The following is a 24,288-nucleotide window of genomic DNA, read 5'->3' as shown; positions in this document are numbered from 1 at the left end:
CATTTTATTTTTCGTGGAAGCCACTCTTCTTCAGAATCACTGAAATCACACTTTGCTTTTCTGGGTTTCTGCCTTGGGACACGAACACTCATTATCAATACCACAGTTAATTGGATACAGAGCACGAAAGCCTAACACGTTTTAACTATTGGACAGAATACCTATCCATGGGATGGGGGATAAGTAGCTGATCAGCCACCACTCATTCACCATCTATGAGACTTCTGAACATAACTAATAATCCAATCCATAGAGGCCTCAGAAACCAAACCCTCACTGATCAAATACATATCCCATATGCTATACATAGGGATAACCCCTTTAACCCCTGTCCATGTTACAGCTCTTCACCATACTACTGGGACATTTGGCATTTCCTTTAAGGGTACAAACACACACAGCCTATACGCAGCAGATAAGCAGCAGATTTGATGCTGTGATCTAATCTGCTGCGTATCGCAGCAGTAAATAAGCAGCGTATATGCCGTGTGTGTTTGTACCCTAAAGCATTGCTTAACAAAGATGAAATGGGTACCTTGAATCTTATAACTTTTTTATATCTATATTTTCATCTATTTTTACCTTTTGATGCATCTCATCTATTGCTTTATAAGGTTTGGACTGCTAAAGTTTTCCTAACGTTTTACCTTAGTTGTAAGCAGACTGATTTACTAGGCGCAGGATTAGTTGCTTTCTCTCTTGTACTCAATGATATACTGAGCTGTAAAACAGCAAGCTGCCTTTTTCTTACATTTTTTTGTTGAATAAAATAAAATGTGGACTTAAAAAAAAACAAAAACATAAAAGCCATTAGATGTGTGTTATTATTACATACCTTTTAGAGCTTGTAGCTTGTTGGCTGTTACCAATCTCATGTGTTCCTATAGTCCAAAGGAGAAAATATAGAATATAATAAAATTTATAGAAATGAAACATTTAAGAAGTTTAAAACCCGTTGTCAAATAGCTGCTGCTTACCTGCTATTTATTTTTCCTCAATGAATGTAGTTTTTCAGATTAACTAAATTATTTGACAGATGTCAGTACTGTCAGGGCTCTGACCTGCACCCCCACAACACAATCAAGTAATCCTGATCAGCTGCCATGACAGCCAGGGGCCTTTTCCCTCAGACCACTAGGTCTAATCTGAATGAAGCACTCCAATTATTGGCTATGGCTGAGCCACCTATGAACATTATTACAGGGCAGCCATCTTGTCTGAGCTGTTTTTATCATCATTTAGAGAGACACTTTACAGCAAGTCAAATGGACAAAGGCAAACACAGTCTGGAGCTGACCCATTGACAGTAATGGGGAAGGTTTTGGGGATGCTCTGACCTATGCATAAGTCATTCTACAGATAGGAGGATGCTGAGCTGTAAACGTATACCTTTTACTGTAATCTTATCTGTAATAATGAGGAGACGGCTGGAACGTCATCTGTACAGAACAGGTTTCAGCTTAATTCATATTCAAGGGCCCAAGTAAAGCCTCTATTACACGGGCCGATCAGCAGGAGTAAGTGAGCGCCAACCTGTGAGATTAGCGTTCGCTTGCTCCTTTTTCCCCGCTCGTTGCCAGCGCTATAACACACGCCGAAAGCAAGCGGGTAAGAGCAGGGGCCGCAGGGAGGTGCATAAGGAGCCCATAGGCGGTCTGCTGCTGCCGGATGATCCCATTACATGGAGTGAAGGCCAGCAGACCGTCGTTATAGTTGAGAAAATTTTCAACATGTTGAAAGTCCAGGATCATGGCCTTTTAAGAGTAGCTATTACATAATCGCTTGGTGTAATAGGGCCTTAAGTGAGCTCTGATCTGCTACACCAGTGCTCGATTACACAGACTATTACACTTCTGGATAATCGTGCAGCCCTTTCCTTTAGTCAGCCGTCAGCCACACATCTACAAGTGCCTCTCAATAAATTAGAATACCATCAAAAAGTTGTTTTTTTCCCCCAAGTAATTCAATTCAAAAAGTGAAACACCTATATTATATAGAGTCAATACAAACAGAGGAAACTTTTTCTAGTGTTTATTTCAGTTATTGTTGATGAAACCCAAAATTCATTATCTCAGAAAATTAGAATACTTAACCCAAAACACCTGCAAAGGCTTTCTAAGCATTTAAAAAGGTCCCTTAGGGTCCATTTACACATCTGGAAATCTGCCACCAATCACTCATCTCTCGATTGTAGAACTCGCAGAAAGACAATGATCATTGCCTTTTAGGGTCCATTTGCACAGAAAGCTTATCTGACAGATTATCTGCCAAAGATTTGAAGCCAAAGCCAGAAACAGACTATAAGCAGAGATAAAATAGAAAAGCCTAAGATTTCTCCTCTTTTCAAATCCATTCCTGGCTTTGGCTTCAAATCTTTTGCAGATCATCTTTCTGTGTAAATGGACCCTAAAAGGCAATGATCATTGTCTTTCTGCGAGTTCTACAATGGAGAGATGCGTGATTGGCAGCAGATTTCCTTTTAACATTTCAAAAGTCAGTAATCAGCCCTGGTCTCCTCTTCAAGCTCTAGACAAGTGCTGCCGCCAGCACAGCTTTCCTAAAAGAGCCTCTACTTTATTCCATTTACTGTACATTTTTATGCATCTACCCTAATATACAGTACACCCAGAGAGGCTGGCTGTTAGTAGTGCTATGCTTTAATGGAGTTACATTACAAAGTAATTTAAATTTATTAAAGGAAATATATAAAAAATTCTCTCTAGAGTATCTCATTAATAGAAATTCTTGCTATACAGTCTGTTGTCTTCAATATGTCACTGTAACATCACAATTAGAGATGAGGGAATTTATAGTAAATAATGAAGCAAAGCACTTGGTTATCTCTGAATTCCGCTCATAAGCCGGCTGCCTTTTAACTGACTGAGGCTTTGTGCCGCTCCTCCCCGGGTGCTGGGAAAAGCTGGATCCAGTCCTGGGAAGCTTCTCCCAGTTTCTCCGGACTGGATCCAGCTTTTCCCAGTACCTGGGGAGGAGTGGCCCTTAGTTGAAAGGCAGATGGCTGATGAGCGGATTGCAGAGATAAAGTGCTTTGCTTCATTATTTACTATAAATTCCCTCATCTCTAATCACAATCTTGCTTCTGTATATGCAACTTTTTGATCACTTTTTATTAAAATTTTTCCAAAAATCATCAAATTTGTACTTTTTGCTCTTATGCTGTTTACCATGCAAGATCAGGAATGCCATAATTTAATAGTTCAGGAAATTCTGTACTCTGCTATATCAAATTATTTATTTATTTTTAAAAGGGGGGGCTATTATGGGATGGGATTTTTTTTAATGTCCTGCTAAGGGACTTAAGGGCATGCCACCCCTCTCTGAAACCTCATAGCAGCGTGTGTCGTCAAGGGGTAATTGTGTAACTACTGATTCAATAAAAAATAATTGACAATGATTAAAAGTATTTGCACATCGTTTTAAGGTGCTTCTACTTACCACTGCACAGTGCTTGTGACTCTTTATTTCTTGAAAGTTTACCAGAATCACTTGTCAGAGATTTTTTAGGTGTATTTGTTTTCTTGGGGGGGAAAAAAACAATTGCTCAGTCAATGAAATGCCCAAACCATTTGTATGATATAACAGACAAATATTATCCTCACCTGTTTTCCAGATGTAACTTTCATAGCTGGCAAAGGCTGGCCATCGTGAAAGTTGGTAAGAATTAGCGCAATGATTGACAGGGTTTTACCCTACAGAACGGGAAATGACAAAAAAAGTGAAAAAGAGCAAACCACATTTGCACATAATAAAATCACTCTCTGGACACAGAATTACGTAGTTACAGTAAACAGTTTTACTTGTGCTATTTATGTGTAAATATTGCATAATTTGGTAAAAATTAAATGTATTAGTTGCAATAAGATACAACCACTCTGTGCCTGCAGGACAACATTCTTATTATGCACAGGAAGGGAAAAGCGGTGAATCTGCAGTGGGTAGTAAGAGGTTGCTACATTTAATAAATATGGCAGAGTAAATTGCTTTTATCTCACCATCAAAACCACTGGATGAGTACTAACTACTACCATTATAATGGCAGGTTAAAAGCCAATTTCCAGCGGGATTCAGCCAAGCTACAATGCTAAAACCCCATGCTTATGATTTTTCTGGATGCAGTCTGGCCTTGTGATGTTGGGGTTAATGGGGTGTAATGGCCCTATTTACATACACAGATAGCTAATCAATTTATTGGAAAGATTTCTAAAGCCAAAGCCAGGAATGGATTTAAAACGAGGAGAAATCTCAGTCTTTCCTTTATGACCTGTTCTCTGTTTATAGTCTGTTCCTGGCTTTGGCTTCAAAAAATCTGTCAGATATCATTGTGTATAAAAGAACCCTAAGAGGTGCACTTAGAAGGTGCTGGACAGGCCATAAGAATATAATACTAAGAAACCACCATATCATTTTATCCCTGTCCAGTGCCCCACATAGAGCACTGTGGATTGTCTGCAAATATATATATATATATATATATATATATATATATATATATATATATATATATAATTTTATTTTTTTTTAACCTGCCCCTGTATCAGTAAATAGTAAACACCTTATAGAAAGCCCAATACATCGGATATGGCCCCTGTGTAGTAGAGCCAGTGACCAAACAAACGTTTGCTTGCCGTCAGATCTCTCACTTCTGACAATGCATGTGAACATAGCCTAAGCCTGTAAAGTGGAAAAAAAATCCAACATAGTCCTCAGAATACCGATATCTGAAAAGGACAAAAGGAGAGGGGAAAAAAATCCTATCAATTACCACTCCCTGCTCCAGACTGTATGACATCTTCCTTTGCAAAGGAAAACACCAGCCAGAAACAGGGAGGGAGTGCGGAGTCCATTTACAGCAGGGGCAGGGCTGGGCAATATGGCCAAATTTTTAAATCTCTGTTTTTTTTTTGTTAAACAGACAATATTTTTTCTCTTTGCAGTTTCAAATAAAAATTTTATGGTGTTTGAGTAGTAGCAGCAGCAGAACAGGAGATGAGGGGTGTAGTAGTAGCAGCATAATAGGAGATGAGAAGAGAAGTGGTAGCAGGGCTGCTTTTGAAAGCTCTGTCCCTGCTAATTGAGAGGAGGAGGACAGCACTGATAGCAGCCCTGAGCTGCAGCCAGGAAGAGGCTATAACACAGCCAGGTCAATCTTGTGCTAGCTGTGTATCTCTGTTCCTCGCTGGTAGAGGATGCTGGGAACTTCCGGATGGCAGTCTCGTGCCGACTCTTTTGAAAAGAGCCGGCTCGAGGCACTAATTAAAACAGCTGTAAAAATTGAAATCTATAACTAAAGTAATTAAAGTTATTTACAAAAGTAAAAATAAAGTAAAAACAGATGCAATGAGGTATTAAACCCAAACACCCACCCCTCCGTGATTGGTTCTCTTTAAAGCATTACTAACTTTTAAAACATGTACTAATTTTTGTCATCATCAGACATGTCAAAAGTTGAGACCCGACACAATTCTGAGATCCAGCTGGGGAGAGAGCTCTCCTCGGCTGTCAATCAACTGCAACTTCTTTACTTCCCCATCTATGAAGCAAAAGAGTGGAATCTTTGTCAGCCAGGGAGTGGAGCACATGTCCCCTGGCTGTATCTTGGGATAGCAGAAGGGTCTCAGCAGTGACGGTAAAACTCTGACGACATATCAAAACTAAGTAAAAGCGACAGTAAAACTTTAAGTATAGCATAAAGGATGATGGCCCTTTGTGATTTTATCAGATTTGTACAGTACTAATTGTAAGTTTAAAAAAATACAGAGAAATACATACCAGGCCCATGTCATCTGCTAAGATCCCTCCTCTAACACTTTTGGGTCTTTTCTGCTCAGCAAAATTAGTAAGTGTGTTGTAGTAAAGGTTGTTCCTTTGTTCCCAAAAAAGAGGCAATTCTGTACTGTTCTCACGTGAAACCATCCAAGCCAAAGCTTGCTTTTGATGTGGAAGCAACACGGTCTGTACAGACTAGACAGAACAGGAAACACATGATATCATTCGGGCACCCACAGTGACATGCTGCCTTCTTTCTAAAGGTCTTAAAGTGATACTGTCACCCTCTTACTGTACGAGGGCTTCCCTATTTATTATAGATTTCTGGTGCTTGGTCCAGTGAAAAATGTTTTTTATCATTGGTGAATTGTGCCACCTGGGCGGGCCTTTACAACCGCTGTGCCACTTTGCCACGCCCACATCAGTGCTGTAGACCCCACCCCTCTGTGGCGTCATCTGTGTATAGGCCCCGCCCCCTCAGCAGCCATTGGAATGGGGCGGCCTAGAGGTCTCGGCCCCATCCCCTCAAGGTTGGCCCATGCAAATGAGTGCTGAGGGAGCAGGCCTAGGCACCTACGGCTCGAATGTGGGTGGCGCAAAGAGGCACAGCGGTCGTGAAGCCCTGCCCAGGTGGCACAATCCACCAACGATAAAAAGCATTTTCCACTGGACAAAGCACCAAGGAATCTATTATAAAGTAAGGTATAAAAATAATGTTTTACCTAACCTGATTTTCTGAATTTTATAAAATTTTCAGTTTAAGGGCCTATTACAACAAACATTTATCGTCCGTACTTGGCCAATTACTGGCTGTTCCGACCGATAATTGTTTAGTGTAACAGGTCATGCTAAAAGGAACTGATCAGCTGACATGCACAAGGTCAGCTGATCGTTGTGTTTCAGCATGTTTGAAACAAACAAAAAAAACAAAACACAATACCGACGGTCTGCTAGTTTATACTCTGTGTAATAGAAGCAGCAACAGCAGACAACAGCTCTCTTCTATGGGCCACCCGGATTATCTAAAGAACTGGCAAGCCCCTCCCACTGCTCCCTGCAACCCCCCCTGCTTGATGCCTGATCTGACAGGTTGGCAGTCACTTGCTCCTAAATATTAGGCCGCTTAATACAGCCCTAAGCTGGTTTCACGCTGTGTTAATCAGCATACAGCCAAATCTGTTAAATATAAGGGCAAGGACAGGTCCACACAATGATAAATGGGTACATATACTCCCAATATACAATGAAGGCCAAAAGGTGGGTAACTTTGGCTTCTGTTTAGGACATATATGCATCAGTGTTTGCTGGATGGAATAGCACATACCTCTATGCTAAGAGCTGGATTTTACAGGGGGGTTACATATATGACCCAATATGAGATGAATGCTATGCATCCCCTTCCATGATAAATACATCTATCAATGAAACAAGGTAAACACTCACTGCCACCACTACCACACTCACTAAACAAACTCTTTGACCAGACATTGGGCAACACATAAAAAATGCCCAAAAGGTAAATAGATTTACAAAGAACAATATAGCTCACCTTGGCTGGTTCTAATTCCTGTGTTTTGTCGTCTTCTTTCAAATCTTCAAACAATTTATCAAATTCAGTCTTCAGCTGAAATAAAAAAAAATGCTCTGGATTGTGCATGCAGATTTGTGCTGGAAAAACCCACAGCAGATTACGGGACCAGGAAAGTGAATGTGAGGTCTCATTCACATGCTGCATACGCTTTCCATGTAACAGATTTTTACCTTAAAAACATGTTTATGTGTTTACAGAATTGTCACTGGTTTTCACCATCACTACTTTGAATGTAACATGCAGCAAAATTGTCATTTGCTGTAGATTCTGTCTGGATTTGGAGAAAAAACACAGACCTGCTCCACTGTCAGCCGCACAGCTGGAAGAGACGCGCTGGATCCAGCACCTTGTGACATGAAGTTACTTCCAAAACCTGGTTCAAGAAACAATTCAACATTCAAATTCAAAACAGATGACATATCTACACAATGTGTTAAACACTATTGAGTACTGTGTTTAATGATAGAATGCTGTAAACGGGTGAACTTACAAGGGCCATCATTATTTAAGAAAATAAATTTAAAAAAAATCTTGTGACATTCGTAATCTTGCTCTGCAAAATGTGTACGAATTAGTTAAAAGCTAATATTAAAGACAATGGGGAACATTTACTAACCTGCACCCCTGGCATACGCCACGAAAAAAAGGGGGCAGATTTGCCCCTTTTCCATGGCGTACGCAAACCGTATCCTGTGGAAGCACAGCAAGACAGTGCTTGACTTATTAAGGTTTACGCCTGGAAACAGGTGTAAACCAGGCAAAAACCTGCTATACCAAATATACCTGCTCGGGTAAAAAGGGAGCAGGGCTATAAGATTAGGGTATGAGTACGAGTCTCGATAAATGTCCCTTTATAAGCGCCTTCATGACTTATGTTTATTGGTGATTACAAAAGTGTCACTAGAGGATCAGACTGCACAGAATTAGTTCTTTTATACATTACCATGGAGATATGCAGGTCTCCATAGGAATGGCAGAAACAAAATAATAGGAAATGTTAAATCAATAGCAAAGTCATTTCACTTTTCCTTCAAATACATCAGGACTTAAAAAAACAAAAACAGTTATCACATATTGACCGAGATTATCGACTTTAGATCTAACTAGGGAATTTATTTTGCATCAATGTAAAATTAATAAATCTTAATTAACCTAAACGGACAAAGGAAGAGTGGTGATCAGGGCTGTGGAGCCGGTAAGCCACAGCTCCGACTCAAGACTCGTGAATTTTATCAGGGCCGACTCCAACTCTGACTCCAACTCCTGCTCCTTCATAAATGGCCGGTCATATACCAGGGGAGTTATTATCACACTGGCACAGCAGCTTCTCCCTCATGTCCTACATGATCCTGGGGCGACTTCTGAGTGAATAAGGGAATACTGTATATAAAGCAGATTCTCCTGTGTGTGCAGTGGATGCAGCCAGTCTCCAGCCTCTATGTCCTGAACTACTCACAACTAGACTAGATGAAGCAGGTGGTCTTTTCCTGCTGACAATCTTCTATGTTTCTAACTAAATATTAACCATACTTAAACACTGCTAACAATGCCAGATCCCTGTGATATACAGGGGGTCACACATAGTGATATAGAGAGGGGTCAACACATAGTGATATAGAGAGGGGTCACACATAGTGATATAGAGAGGGGTCAACACATAGTGATATAGAGAGGGGTCAACACATAGTGATATAGAGAGGGGTCAACACATAGTGATATAGAGAGGGGTCAACACATAGTGATATAGAGAGGGGTCAACACATAGTGATATAGAGAGGGGTCAACACAGTGATATAGAAGGTCACTGTGGGGGCATGCAATAGCACGCACACACACACACACAGCTTGCTGCAGCATAGCACACGCACGCACACACACACACACACACACACACACAGCCTGCTGCAGCCATAGTATACACACACAGCCTGCTGCAGCCATAGCACACACACAACCTACTGCAGCCATAGCACGTGCAAACACACACACAGCTGCAGCCATAGAACACTGAAGAAAAATACACAATCTTCTTCCAGAGAGAAAACACCACACTGAGAACTAAGGTTATTGCTACACTACTTATGTCTTCTCCTCCTCCTGTATATTACACAGGATATTTTCATAATACACTGCTGCTCATATACAGTCATCCAGCATCCAGGAAGAGAACAGCACAGATCTCCCCCCACACAATGGACTCTTCCAGCTCAGAAACAAACTGCCAAATAGTGATCGACGACTTTTTCATGACCACCCTTATCTAATAGTGCCAGTGTCCTATTAGAATGTTGCTCATAATATAAATTCATGAGCAAAACTTGTAAAATTCATATCAAAATTTAATTCTACATTTTTTAAAGATTTTTTTAAAGCTGGAGTTGGAGTCGGTACATTTTTTTCCGACTCCAGCCAAGACTAGCTCCGACTCCACAGCCCTGGTGGTGATCACCCTCATGACAGCTGATGGCCAGGGATCATAATCACTCTCAAGGAGGCTGACACTAAGAAAAAAACAAAACAGAAGTCTCCTCCTCCCGGCAGGCTATACCCGCCTACTGGCACTGAGCTAATTCAGTTTGTGAAAAAGCAGTAGGAGAAGCAGAAACAACAAATAAAACAGTCCAACATCAGAAAAATAACCCAAAACTGCGAAACTGCAGGCCCACCAGAACTGGAAATGAAAGAAGGGGTAAGTGCTGTGTCCCACAATGAAGACTACGAGAAAAGGATTTTACTGTGAGCAAAAAAATCCCCTTTTCTTGTGCGTCCTATTGGGGAACACAGACACCATGGGACGTCCAAAAGCAGTCCTTTGGGTGGGAAAGAAAGAGAGAGCAGAGGCTAGACTGTGGAAGCCACCGCTGCCTGCAAGACCTTGCAACCCACTCGCGTCGGCCGACACAAAGGTGTCCACGCGATAGAACCGGGAAAACGTATGGAGGGAAGTCCACATGGCGGCTTAGCAAACTTGAAGGGCCGAAGCCCTGTGGCGAATCGCCCAGGAGGCACCCAAAGAACCTTACTGCGGTAGGCCTGCGAGATGGCGGAGCGCACCCATCAAGCAAGCATCGCCTTGGACGCCGCCAGCCATTTCCGGGGACCTTCTGGAATGAGGAAAAGAGAATCTGACCGACAAAATGGTTTTGTACGGTCAAAATGCAAGTGCAGAGCCCGCACAACATCCAAACAGTGGAGAGCATGCTCTCTAGGATGTGAGGGGGCCAGGCAGAAGGACGGAAGGACAATGTCCTCATTGAGGTGGAATGCCGAGAGCACCTTAGGCTGAAAAGAAGCCACTGGATGGAGCGCCGCCTTATCTTGTTGTAAAGTGAGGAAGGGAGACTTGCAGGAAAGAGCTGCTAGTTCTGACAACCGCCGAACGGAGGTGACAGCTATCAAGAACGCCACCTTCCAGGAGAGAATAGCCGGGGGCACCTCCTTCAGCGGCTCAAAGGGAGTGGACTGTAAGGCATTCAGAACCAGATTAAGGTCCCAAGGAGGGACTGGGTGCCGGTAAGGAGGAACGACATGAGCCACCCCAGGAAAAAGGTCTTAACCGGAGAGAAAGAGACACTAACGGTCTCTGGAAAAAAAAACGAGAGAGACGAAATCTGGCCCTTGAGGGAACTAAGAGATAGGCCAGAATCCAAACCTGCCTGGAGAAAGGAAAGAAGCCTAGGCAACGAGAAGGAAAAGGGGAGAAGCGGAGGAGTCGGCACAATGACAAAGATAAGCCTTCCAACATCGGTGATGAACTCGGGCCGAGGTGGGTTTACGTGCCAGCAACATAGTCCTGATGACTTTGTCAGAAAAGCCGCAAGACCTTAGGATCCAGGTCTCAATAGCCACGCTGTCAAATGTAGGGAGGCGAAATGCGGGTGGCAGATCGGCCCCTGAGACAGAAGACCGTCGCGATCCGGGAGGCTTCAGCAGTGAGGTTGACGAGGTCTGCGTACCAAGCACGTCTCGGCGAGTCCGGCGCCACAAGGATCACCGGAACTCCATCCGCTTTGATCTTTCGCGCTACTCGCGGGAGCAGCGGAAGAGGAGGAAAGAAATATGAAAGAGCAAACTGGTGCCAAGAGATCACCAGTGCGTCCACGGCCAGCGCTTGAGGGTCCCGGGAGCGGCGGACAAAGGTCGTCAGTCAGCGATTGAGGAGAGATGCCATCAGGGCGACATCCGGGGTCCCCCACCTGTGGCATATTTGGGCAAAGACCTCCGGACGCAGTGTCCACGCAGGTGCGACTGAGATAGTTGGCCAGCCAGTTTTCCACGATTGGTATGTGGACGGCGGACAGAGCTGGAACGTTGTTCTCTGTCCATAAGAGGATGAGCGCCACTTCCTCCATTGCGGACTTGCTGCAGGTCCCTCCTCGGTGATTTATATACGCCACAGCGGTGGCGTTGTCGGTCTGCACCCACGCAGGAAGAGCTTGAAGCTGAACCTGCAGATCTCGCTGCAAGTGATTCGGAATCCTGATCCTTCGCTCCAAGGAGAGGGGAAGGGATCTGTCCCACGGAGACAGGAGGAAGAGCTGGAGAGGGCTAGAATGGAACTGGGCGAACGGAACACCACCATCTTCCAAAAACGTATGGGGACTGGATGGCGACGGCAGAGGGTTCGGACACCGGAACACAGTGACAGCACCTTTTCCTTCGGGAGGAAAACCCGAGCCTGTCTCGAGTCGGCCACATCCCCAGAAATTGGATGGACTGCGAGGGGATCAAAGACGACTTGGGCCAGTTGAGAAGCCATCCGAATCGAGCCAACTTGTCCAGGGTGATGTGAAGACTCTCCAAATTCTGGATCCTGGACAGAGGCTTGACGGGGATGTCGTCCAGGTAGGGAGTGACTGAAATCCCCCGGGTTCGAAGGAGCTCCATGACCGCCGCCATGGTCTTGGTGAAAACCAGAAGCCAGACCAAAGAGAAGGGCCACAAACTGATAGTGGTCCAACCAGACCGCAAAACGCAGGAACCGCTGGTGTGTGGGGGTGGGGAAATGGGAATGTGCAGGTACGCTTCCCGGATGTCCACCGAGGAAAGGAACTCTCCCGGCTCCAGGGACGCTATCACTGCCCGCAGGGATTCCATCTGAAAATGGGAGACGCACGAAGCGGTTAAGGAGCTTGAGGTCCAGGATCGGGCCCACAGAACCGTCCGTCAAGGGGGGAGAGAAGAGCCTGAGAAAAAACGGCCGCCAGAGAAGGGGAACGGGGGGCCAGAGAAAGGGAAAAAAAAAAAAAAACACTTGCGGGGGAGGGAGGAAAATTTGATCTTGTAGCCTCTTGAGATGACGTCTCGAACCCAGGCGTTCTGTACGTGATGGAGCCAGATGTCCCAGTATTCCAGAAGGCACCCCCCCTCACTCGAACAGAGTGGAGAGGGAGAAGACCTTCAGGATGTAGCGAACTTGGAAGGGCCTGACTTGAAGGAACGGTTAGGATTGGACAGTCCTTGCCAGGCAGATCTGGACTTGGAGAAAGCCAGACGTTTGTTCTGAGGGGTCGCCCTGTTTGAACGGGAGGGCGGTAGGGTCCGAAAGGGGCCTGACTTGCGGCGGTTCTCTGGACGCTTGGGTCGCTGTTGGGGAAGAAGCAAACTCTTACCCCCAGTAGCGTCCGAGATTATCTCATCCACTTTTTTCCCAAACGAGCGGCCACCGGAGAAGGGAAGACCAGTAAGGGAACGTTTGGAGGCTGGACCCGCCCGCCACTCAAGTAGCCAGAGGGAACGATGGATGGCCACGATGTTTGCCGCAGCGAAGGCAGAGCTGCTGGTGGAATCCAAGGAGGCGGAGCAAAGATATTGACTGGTATGCTGAATCTGTTGCGCGAGATCCGCAAGCTCATCGGCTGGGGCGCCGGAAAGGATACCCTCCTTTAGTTGCTTCGCCCAAGCTGAAATAGCCTAAGACACCCAGGTGGAGGCTAATGTGGGAAGCAAGGAGGTGCCAGTGGCCTCGAAGGCTGACCTGGCAAGGGTCTCAACACGCTTGTCTGTGGAGTCCTTGAGAGAGGCCAAATTGTCCAAAGGGAGAAATGTGGACTTAGGCTGGTCCACGGAAGGGGATCCTGACCAAAGCGCAACCTGTTCCTGAGGAAAGGGGTAAAGAACATTCAAGCGTTAAGACTTGGAAAAACGCTTGGCTGGTAAGTCGTCGAACTCCTTATGACTAGGGAAGAAAGGACAGGCGCCTGGCACTCCTATTAAAGAAGACCTCACCAGAGGGCGGATCCTGAGGGTCCTTGAGCTGAAAAGTATCCCGGACAGCAGTCACCGGACTGTCCACTATGGAGGACATGTGAGCTGAATCCGACTCAGAGTCCGAATCTACGTCGGAACCTGACTGCTCGGCTGAGGAGCGAGAGTGGCGAGGAGAGGCCGAAACACGAACCTGAGGCCCAACCAATCGAGAGGCCGATGAGGAACGAGAGGACGAGGTTCGTCCGTGTTTCTGAGGGCGGCCTCAATCGGTGCGGTCGTCTGCGACCACCTGCAGGCCCTGAGAAGAGGTAGAAGGACCTGAAATGGGAGCAGAAAGGCGATCCAAGGCTGCTGCAACCAACTGAGAGAGCTACGCCATCTGAGAGACTGAACGGCAGAGAGAGTGTGCCCAGGCTGGGGCGGATTCCTCCAAGTCCTGGAAGAGTGCGTCATCCTGAGCCGCCGGTGGCGAAGCGGATTGTGAGGAGCAAGCAGCGCAGAGTGGCTGTGAATGTCCAGAGGAGGACTTGCTGTTACTGAAAGTACATAAGTAAGTAGGTGACAGAAGTAGGAGTCAGCTGCAGGCGACGTGAAGCTTCAGGCTGTGAGTCAGACATGATGCGATTGGTTAAAGCAGAAAAATGAATAAAGCTTAGTTCCTAGCTCACTAGGGGGCAGATTCTGAGGAGCTGACAGTCTGCTAACAGGGTGCTGCACCAGAGAGCTGAGGCACTGTAAGAGAAAGGGAGCATTCATGATGCAGTGGCCAGGGCGGGACACCGCGCGGGAGGACGCAGTGATGACGCGCAGGCGGAAGTGGGCAGGACGGAAGTCACAGCACGCCTGACTTATGGCGTAGATATGACGTCACTGCCAGGTGCGCGCGCCCAAATGCTGCAGGCCGGGTCCGAAAGGCGGATTAGGCCGCAGAACGGGCCGGACAGCGACCAGGCCTGGGACGCCAATAACGGAGAGAAGCGTCCCAGCGCAAGCGCCCCGGCCAGGTCAGTAGCTGCAGGAATGCAGAATGAAACCGGAGGCTGCAGACTAGGGGGGGGAAATCGGGTATCTAGAATATCCACAGTGTCCATCCAGGGTAAGAAACCTGTAAGGCACTAAGCTAAAACTGAAATAGCTCAGTGCCAGTTGGCGGGTATAGCCTACTGGAAGGAGCAGACTTCTGTTTTGTTTTTTTCTTAGGGTCAGCCTCCTAGTGGCAGCAGCCTATAACCCATGGATTCTGTGTCCCCCAATAAGACACACGAGAAAATAAAAATTATATAAATAAACAGCACACAAATCTGTGTAGCAGCAGCTCTACATGCATTCATGTTTATTTTTCAGGGGCCACATGTTCTCTTTATAATACATAACCTTATATCTGAGCTATCACACAGAGCCCTAATATTACCTGTGCTCCGGTATAGCGGCATGATTTAGGTTCCTATTTATCAATACACTTGTTTTTTGTCTAATGTTACATTGCCATCTCTTTTCCTTAAAACAAAGTGGGCAGTATGTGTACTTACTTTTGGAAACTGGTTCAAGCTTATAACCGTATTTCTTCATGTGGTCTAAAACTACCTTTTTGCTTTCTTCTGTGCCCCAAAAACTCAGGTTAACTGGCATAGTAAAAGCATTGTTTGCACCATACGGAACAACTCTATAGAAAAAAAGGGGGGGGGGAAAGTCAGTGATTAGGACTGAAAATATATTTAGGATTTTTTTTTTTTAGAGACTGATAAATTGTCAGCGACTGACTGTGCAGATGTTTTCTTGTATGACGACTGATGCCTGAAAAGACGGCGCAGTGGCTCTGAAATAGCAGCAGCGGGGAATTTAAAGAGTATTCCCTGGACAAGCCCTTTAACCCATAAGTGCTTAGACTTTCCATAATTAACTCTACTGATAATATGGTACTAAAGGCATGCTATCGATATTACATTCCTACCTCCTTACTTGAGGCAAGTGAAATTGGCGGGGCTCTGAAAGAAGATGTACAGAGGACTGGGATGATACCCGATTGATGTTTTGTCTCAAGTACAGTCTACTTCTGCAGTTAACAAGGATTTAGGGGTTTTGGGTGCAAGTTTTTCTTTTTCTTCAAAATCCCATGACAGCTTCCATACTCCTTGACCTTAAAGGGGAACTAACAGGTTAGACAAATCTAACCTGTTGATAGCCCCCAATAGCACCAGGGAAGCTGAGGAGGAAGGTATGTGTCTTACCTTCGTCCTCAGCACCAGTCCTGTGCTGTTAGTCGGGGGAAACTCAGCTCCAGAGCATTGCCGCGTCATACAGCCTGCCCCTTCTACTGATAATCAATAGAGGAGGCGGGCCAGATGACGTAAAAGTGCTCCTAAGGGTGCTCTGCAGCGGAGTTTACCCCGACTAACAGCATGGAGGCGGCGCCGAGGAGGAAGTTAACACACATACCTTCCTCCTCAGCATTCCTGGCGCTATAGGAGGCCATCAGTACGTTAGATTTGAATAAATTGCCGATACTTCCCTTTTACATGGAGCGATAATCAGCTGAATCATGCCGATTCAGCCAATTAACGGTCCGTGTAATAGAGACAACGATCAGCTGATGAAACAATCATCAGCTAATTGTTTCTTTAGGTCCAGACCTAAAACCATCGCCCGCCAACTACGCATAATAGCGACACACAGCCAATTGATAACGACTGAATAAACTGTTCCTACATTACCTATTCATTCTCCCAGTCTGCTCTTGCCTTCTGCTCTGCACACTGCACCTCCTCTAAGCTGACAGAGTGTCTGTCACTACAATATGCTGCCCCCAATGAGAGCATAAAGAACCTGACAATCTTTCGTTTACCCACCCAATGAACAGATTTCTATACCATATCTATTCATATCTTTTGTTGTAATACTTGATTTAACAGCTTAAAGCGTAACTGTCACATTTTTTTTATTGCAGAAATCAGTAGTCTAAGCGATTTTAAGAAACTCTGTAATAGGTTTTATCAGCCAAAAAAGCCTCCTTCTGTACTCAAGAAGCAATCTCCCAGCCTCCCCCCCTGACTTCTTATCTGTGCATTATCAGGCAAACACGTCTTCATTACAGAAGCCAGTGAAGACGGGCTCTGCTCTCTCCATTGTAAGCCTATGAAAGGGGGAGGGGCTGAGGGAGATGAGGGAGCAGGAAGAGGTGACATGAAGGTCAGCTGTTTGTAGACTGTCTGGGCACCTAAAACGCTAAATTCAGGTGTCAGAAAGGTCAGTGCTTATCTATGAACTTACTGAGAGAAGATTGCAGGGTGTTGTGCTGTGCAAGACTGCTCCGTGCTCAGTCACTCCTAACAGCCCCTCCCCTCTCCATAGCCACATAATGGACACAGAAGTCCTGCTGCTTCTGCAGTGAGGGGGGAGGCTGGGAGATTGCTTTTTCAGTCCAGAAGGAAAATCTTTTGGTTTATAAAACCTATTACAGAGTTTCTTAAAATCGCTTGAACTGTTGATATTTAATGTTTTAAAAAAAAAAATGGCCCTGAAATGACAGTTACGCTTTAAATAGTAATACATACTTACCCTTCAATTCTCACTAACTTCCGGTCCATAATCTGTGCCAAAGCTGCAGCAAGTTCTTTCTTGATATGGCCAACTTGTTCCCCATTAACATTATTCACTTTTACTGCGTTCTTATCATAAGGATTGTTGGGTTCCCGCTGAAGGGCTACCATTTCATTATTATTCACCTGCAAAAATTTACATAATGCATCATTATCTCAGAAATGCAGATGTTTAACAACATTTTTCATATGGACGGAACTACATTGCACTAAGCCTTGTATACCAGGGAACACGGCAGTAGGCCCTCGGGGTAGTCAGCCAGTGATTACGTATGGTCCACTTCCCACGTGTATACATTTATTAGTTGGACTCAACAGTGCGGTTTGATGCACTACCACTAAACAAACATGTACATGCCAGAAGTGGCCAGAAAGAGCTAATACCAAATATGTTTTTTTTTCCCATATATTTTTGCACAATTGATATTTGTTTTATGGAAATATTTTTAAAAGATTTTGCCGAATTCCAAGAGCCTAAACTTTTCTATCAGTGTTTACTGTATGACCACTTGTTTTGTTTTGTTTGTTTTTTTACAGGTTTTTTAAGTTGTAGTTTTTTTTTAATACATACAATTTTAAAAAAAGTTTTTCTAAGGACATGTAAAATATAAGAAAACAAGTCATCCTCACCTACTCTGATTCCCCACATCTCCCATTTTGGCATCTCCTGGTTCCTTAACCCCTAGACGACCCTGGACGTAGGGTTACGTCATGGAAGTCTGTCCCCAGACGACCCATGACGTAACCTTACGTCATGGGTGTTATTCCCGCTATGAAGCGCGCTCCGGAGCGGAGCGCGCTTCATAGGAGGTGGGGGCCGGCTGCAGTGAGCAGCCGGGACCTCACCGGTAATGACACGCTGCAGCGATCGCGCTGCCGCGTGTCATTAACCCCTTAAACGCCGCGATCGCGGCGCGACCGCAGCGTTTAAGTGTAAGTGACAGGGGGAGTCCCCTGTCACTTACCGATCGGGACCCCCGCAGTGTGACTGCGGGGGTCCCGATCGGTAAAACGGACTGCTGGAGGTCTCTTACCTGCCTCAGTGCGGTCCGATCGGCGCTCTGCTGCACTGAGCCTGCACAGGCAGGCTCAATGAGCAGAGCGCCGATAACACTGATCAATGCTATGCCTATGGCATAGCATTCATCAGTGTAAAAATCAAACTAGTGAATGTAGAAGTCCCCCAAAGGGACTTCAAATGTGTAAAAAAAAAAAGTTCAAAACACTAACACACTACCCCAAAACCCCTCCCCCAATAAAAGTCTAAATCACCCCCCTTTCCCATTATATAAATAAAACATATAAAAATGAATAAATAGATAAACATATAATATACCGTAGCGTGCGTAATTGTCCGATCTATTAAAATATAACAAGCGTCATTGCGACCGGTAAACGGCGTACACGAAAAGAGGGGAAAAAGTGCGCAGATTACCGATTTTATGTTACATTATATATTAAAAAAAATCAATAAAAAGTGATCAAAACGTCCGATCTTCACAAATATGGTATTAATAAAAACTAGAGATCATGGCGGAAAAAATGACACCCCATACAGCCCCGTAGGTGAAAAAATAAAACCGTTATAAGCGTCACAATAGGCCCATTTTATTAATATTTAATTGGCAAAAAAACGGATTTCATAAAAAAAAAAATATATAACATTAGAGAATCTGTGTAACCTGCATATGGTTGTGTTCGGGCTGACCTATAGAATAATAGTGTCATGTCGCTGTTACCATATAGTGCATTACGTAGACACAGGAACCCCCCAAACGTTACCATATTGCATTCTTTTTTGCGATTTCACCAATTTATATCTTCATAAATAATATATTTGGAATTCCATCATACATGTTATGGTAAAATGAATGACGCCATTACACAGTACAACTATTCCTGTAAAAAACAAGCACTTACATGGCTTGTAGATAGAAAACTGAGAGTGCTAGAGCTCTTAGAAGGGGAGGAGGGAAAAACGGAAACACTAAGATCAAAATTTGCGCGGTCCACTGGGTCATTTTGGGCCTGGTCCTCAAAGGGTTAAAGTGTCACTGTCGTGAATTTTTGTTTGCAGAAATCAATAGTCTAGGCGATTTTAAAAAACTTTGTAATTGGGTTTATTATCCAAAAAATGCATTTTTATCATGAAAAAGCAGTTTGAAGCTCTCCCCCCTGTCTTCATTGTTCTCCTATGGAGAGAGCTAAAGAAAAGACCAAAACAGGACAACAAAGAGTTAATCTACAAATCCCTCACGGGATATCTCCTGTGACATTCACCAGTGACCTGTCTGGGCTCAGATTACAGCTGTCACCCAGCTCCGTGCCTGTAATCCTCTGTTATCTGCTTTCTGCTGCCGGCTAACTCCCTCCTTCCTCCTCCCCCCTCCCCTCTCCCTAGAACAGACAGGGGACGTCTCCTGCAACAAGTCACAATTTTCAGATTTTTCAGAGTGGATGAAAAAGAGGAAGGAGGGGGGGACCTGGGAAAAGGCTTTTTACATGCAGATAATGGCAGATTTGGCTAATAAACCCAATTACAAAGTTTCTTAAAATCGCCTGGACTATTGATTTCTGCAAAAAAAAAAAAATACGACAGTGACTCTTTAACCACTGTTTATTGGTTCTAGTGACGTGTCATCCCTGCAAGAACTGTGTGCTCTGCCAATCACTGGCCGCAGCATTTTTCCACCTAACTATACCGCCTCAGTATTCCAAAGCAGGACTGTCACTATTAGGCCATGACAACCACTGGCACCAAATACTGCATTTGTGGGGAGCTGATGGGTGACAGAAGAAGCCACTCCTCCTTCTGTCAAACAACTTAAGTGTAGCAGTTTCTAGTGAACACAGCATCTGAGGGGTTGAACTGCTTGGGACCATGATCTGCAGTAGCACTAAAGTCCCACTGGTTTTTTACAGCTGCACGTCCTGCTGCTTATCACTGCTAATCTATATTGGCTCTGATGAATACCCCTAATAAAAGCTATAAATCCAATAGCTATCCTCTACCCTGTTTATAAGGAATAACTTTCTAAGGTGACTTCCAACTTACTAATACATGGAAGTCTTCAAAGAGTTGTCAGGTTTTGAGAGGTAAATTCTCTTTAAATAAATGCTAAATACTACACATACCACTCCTGTATAGTAACGTATTCCAACTACATTGCCTCTCATCATTCCATACAAAACAAGAGAATCCAGATCTTCCTCTCCAGATGTAGAAATATCGGCGGAAGATGCATTGTCCTGCAGTTCATCAAAAAATATATTGGAAGCAGAGTATGACCCACGGCTGGCACTTCTGTTAAACTGCGGAGACTGCAGGAACTTCCAGGCAGAGCCTCTGTGGAGAACAACAAGGACATAGTGAGAAAAACTTATTATTGCAAAAGCACCAGAAGACAATTGCCCGCCACCACAGTCTCGGACTGTGGGTATGCAGTACTGTCATAAAGTACTTCTGGAATTTTCATTTCACTGCGAGTATGTAAATGCTGGCCCCGTTAACCAACCGCTGCCTGGAGTATACTTTACCTGGTCCACACTCCTGCTGCCTCTGAGGCTCCCATAGATCCCACCCAGCCAATCAGTGACTGCGGCGGGGACGTGCACTGCATGTGACTGTGGTGAGGACATGCACTGAATGGCTGGGCGGGACCTACAGGAGCTGGAGGCCTCAGATGCAGCCAGAGCGCGGACCTGGTAAAGTATGCTGTGGGCGGCGGCTGATTAAGGGGGGGTCGGCATTTACTTACTCGCAGCGGAATGAAAATTCAAAGTGGATTTTGCAGTGTGACATCTGCTGCGGTTTGCTGTGTGTGAAGCTGCCCTTAAAGGAGAAGTCCCATGAACCTAAAGAATCAAAAGGTAGGCGGGTGCAGGAAAATAACAACATCCCTGTGTCATCGTAGTGCTGCTCTCACCTTATTTGAGCAGCCGCCAGAAGTAATTTTCATCTGGCTTTCAAAAACATCATGGCCCTGGATCCTACTGCTGCAATGCCACAGATCAGCTGATGTATTGCCTACTCAATCAGTCAGTGACTGCAGCAATGTCCCACCCCAGTCACTGATTGGCTAAGCGGGCAATCCAACAACCAGTTACGAGGAGCTGCTGAAGGGGTCTGGCAGATATCGGGAAGGCATTGATGTGAGGTCACGGGGATAGGCTAGTATACTTTTTTATTATGTTCCCGCACCAAACCCCCACCACCACCATCTGCCTTTGATTTTTTTTTTATGGAACCTCTCCTTTAACCCCTTAAGGACAGAGCCAATTTCGATTTTTCCGTTTTCGTTTTTTCCTCCTTATGCTTAAAAGGTCATAGTACTTGCATTTTTCCACCTAGAAACCCACATGAGGCCTTATTTTTTGCGTCACTAATTGTACTTTGTAATGACGGGCTGAATTTTTGCATAAAGTACACTGCGAAACCAGAAAAAAATTCAAAGTGTGGTGAAATTGAAAAAAAAACGCATTTTGTTTATTTGGGGGAAATGTGTGTTTACGCCATTCGCCCTGAGGTAAAACTGACTTATTATATATGTTCCTCAAGTCGTTACGATTACAACAATATATAACATGTATAACTTTTATTGTATCTGATGACTTTTTGATCGCTTTTTATTACAATTTTTCTGGATTTAATGCGACCAAAAATGCGCAATTTTGCACTTTGGGATTTTTTTTGCGCTGACGCCGTTTACCGTGCGAGATCAGGAATGTGATTAATTAATAGTTCAGGCGATTACGCACACGGCGATAGCAAACATGTTTGTTTATTTATTTTTTTATTTACTTTTATTAATAACCTAGGAAAAGGGGGGTGATTCTGACTTTTATTAGGGGAGGGGGCTTTTTACTATTACCAACACTTTTTTTTTACTTTTACACTTATACTAGAAGCCCCCCTGGGGTTAGGGTTATTCCTCCTGGGGTTAGGGTTATTCCCCCTGGGGGACTTCTAGTATAAGTGCTCTGATCTCTCATAGAGATCTCTGCAGCATAGATATGCTGCAGAGATCCATGAGATAGGCACTCGTTTACTTCCGGCTGCTGCAGCCGGCAGTAAACGAGTGCCGAGCCGGGGACGGCGCCATCTTGGAGCGGTCCCAGGCCGGCTTCAGAAACGGAGATCGCTCCTCCGGGATAACATCCAGGAGGAGCGATCTCCCCATTAGACACCAGGGATGACGCTGCGTCCAGTAATCGGATGCAACTGTCAACTTTGACAGCTGCATCTGATTACTGTATTAGCGGGCACAGCGATCGGACTGTGCCCGCTAATACCTGCGGTCCCGGGCTACAAGCGGCACCCGGGACTGCCGCGGCATCAGGGCGTAAATATACGCCCTATGTCGTTAAGGGGTTAAAGGAGAAGGCCAGCGAAAATTTTTATTAAACTATTGTATTTCCCCCCAAAAGTTAAACAAATCCCCAATATACACTTATTACGGGAAATGCTTATAAAGTGGTTTTTTTCCTGCACTTGCTACTGCATCAAGGCTTCACTTCCTGGATAACATGGTGATGTCACTTCCTGGATAACAGGGTGATGTCACTTCGTGGAAAACAGGGTGATGTCACTTCGTGGAAAACAGGGTGATGTCACTTCCTGGAAAACAGGGTGATGTCACTTCCTGGAAAACAGGGTGATGTCACTTCCTGGAAAACAGGGTGATGTCACTTCCTGGAAAACAGGGTGATGTCACTTCCTGGAAAACAGGGTGATGTCACTTCCTGGAAAACAGGGTGATGTCACTTCCTGGAAAACAGGGTGATGTCACTTCCTGGAAAACAGGGTGATGTCACTTCCTGGAAAACAGGGTGATGTCACTTCCTGGAAAACAGGGTGATGTCACTTCCTGGAAAACAGGGTGATGTCACTTCCTGGAAAACAGGGTGATGTCACTTACGGGATAACATGGTGATGTCACGACCTGAATCCCAGAGCTGTGCGGGCTGTGGCTGCTGGCAGGGGGACACTGAGGGTCACAGGGCACTGGAGGGACACTGAGCATCCCTCTGCCATCATCCTCTCCAGCAGTCACAGCGCGTACAGCTCTGGGAGTCGGGTCGTGACATCACCATTTTATCCAGGAAGTGACATCACCATGTTATCCAGGAAGTGAAGCCTTGATGCAGTAGTAAGTGCAGGGAAAAAAGCACTTTATGTGCATTTCCCGTAATAAGTGTATATTGGTGATTTGTATAACTTTGGGGGGCAATAAAATACTTTAATAAAAATTTTCGCTGGACTTCTCCTTTAAAAAATGGAAATCGTATTCCAAGGTCCATAACTTTCTTTATAGAACTGTGGCGGGGATCATAGTGCATAAGGCTTTTTGATCACTTTCTTCATCAGTTTTAGGAGGTGAAATAACAAAACTAAGCGATTGTGGTGATTCAGCAGCTGTCAGAGGTAATGTAAAGGTCAGCAGCCAAGGGGTTAACAGCACAGCCCTATGGAGCCCGGGCACAGTGTGTGTTAGATGGTTCCCTTGGCATCTGTCCTGTCCATCCTGCTGCTGTATCTCTCCAATGTGACAGCAGGCGGCCCCCTGCTCTGGCCAGGACATAGGTCTGTGTGACTCTCCAGCTGCTGCTAAACTACAACTCTCATCCCGGACACGATAGGAGTTGTCACTTATCAACAGCTGTAGAGCCACACTACCGGGCGCATGGACATATATAATAGCCAGAAGGCACTCCGGGCTGTGTGGTCTCTGGACTGTGAGGGGATGAACGAGGATCATCAGCTCCATAGTACACTGCTCCATAGTACACGGCTTCTAGCTGCGTCTGTAGGGATGAATAACAGGCGGGACGTTACCTCATGAACCCCCAGGACATGGTGACACGGAGCGGGCAGATCACAGCGGAGACTCCTCATACACTACAAAGCGGGCCGCTTTCCCGCCTCCTCACAGAAATGTTTACTTCCTGCTTTACGTCTCATTGGTTAGATCACAGCCAATCAGCGCTCAGCAGACATCGCGAAACCCAATAAAAGCGCGTTCCCAAAACCGCTATCCAATAAGGAACGCACGGGGCGGGGCAACGAGTGGTGTGGTCGGTGTGCTGTGAGGCGGCGTTACGCAG

The 24,288-nt window shown here is 45.1% G+C and overlaps 1 protein-coding gene across 1 annotated transcript in view; it reads right to left on the bottom strand.

The window, feature by feature from the left end:
* The window catches only part of HLTF (helicase like transcription factor), a 63,139-nt gene extending 38,956 nt beyond the window's left edge, over positions 1 to 24,183 (bottom strand). Inside the window, exons 1-11 of the mRNA XM_069975387.1 lie at positions 24,020 to 24,183; positions 20,320 to 20,530; positions 17,144 to 17,310; positions 15,118 to 15,251; positions 7,675 to 7,751; positions 7,337 to 7,411; positions 5,791 to 5,982; positions 3,621 to 3,710; positions 3,457 to 3,538; positions 836 to 881; positions 2 to 72 (exon numbers count right to left, since the gene is read on the bottom strand). Coding sequence (XP_069831488.1) covers positions 2 to 72; positions 836 to 881; positions 3,457 to 3,538; positions 3,621 to 3,710; positions 5,791 to 5,982; positions 7,337 to 7,411; positions 7,675 to 7,751; positions 15,118 to 15,251; positions 17,144 to 17,310; positions 20,320 to 20,530; positions 24,020 to 24,039 — 1,165 coding nt within the window. The 5' untranslated portion in view covers positions 24,040 to 24,183. The remainder of the gene's footprint in view (position 1; positions 73 to 835; positions 882 to 3,456; positions 3,539 to 3,620; positions 3,711 to 5,790; positions 5,983 to 7,336; positions 7,412 to 7,674; positions 7,752 to 15,117; positions 15,252 to 17,143; positions 17,311 to 20,319; positions 20,531 to 24,019) is intronic.
* Between the last annotated feature and the right edge of the window lie 105 nt (positions 24,184 to 24,288).

The sequence above is a fragment of the Dendropsophus ebraccatus genome, chromosome 6 (genome assembly GCF_027789765.1).
Source record: "Dendropsophus ebraccatus isolate aDenEbr1 chromosome 6, aDenEbr1.pat, whole genome shotgun sequence".
Lineage (NCBI taxonomy): Eukaryota > Metazoa > Chordata > Amphibia > Anura > Hylidae > Dendropsophus > Dendropsophus ebraccatus.
The sequence above is the reverse complement of the archived record's forward strand: the minus strand, read 5'-3'. Positions and strand labels throughout refer to the sequence as shown.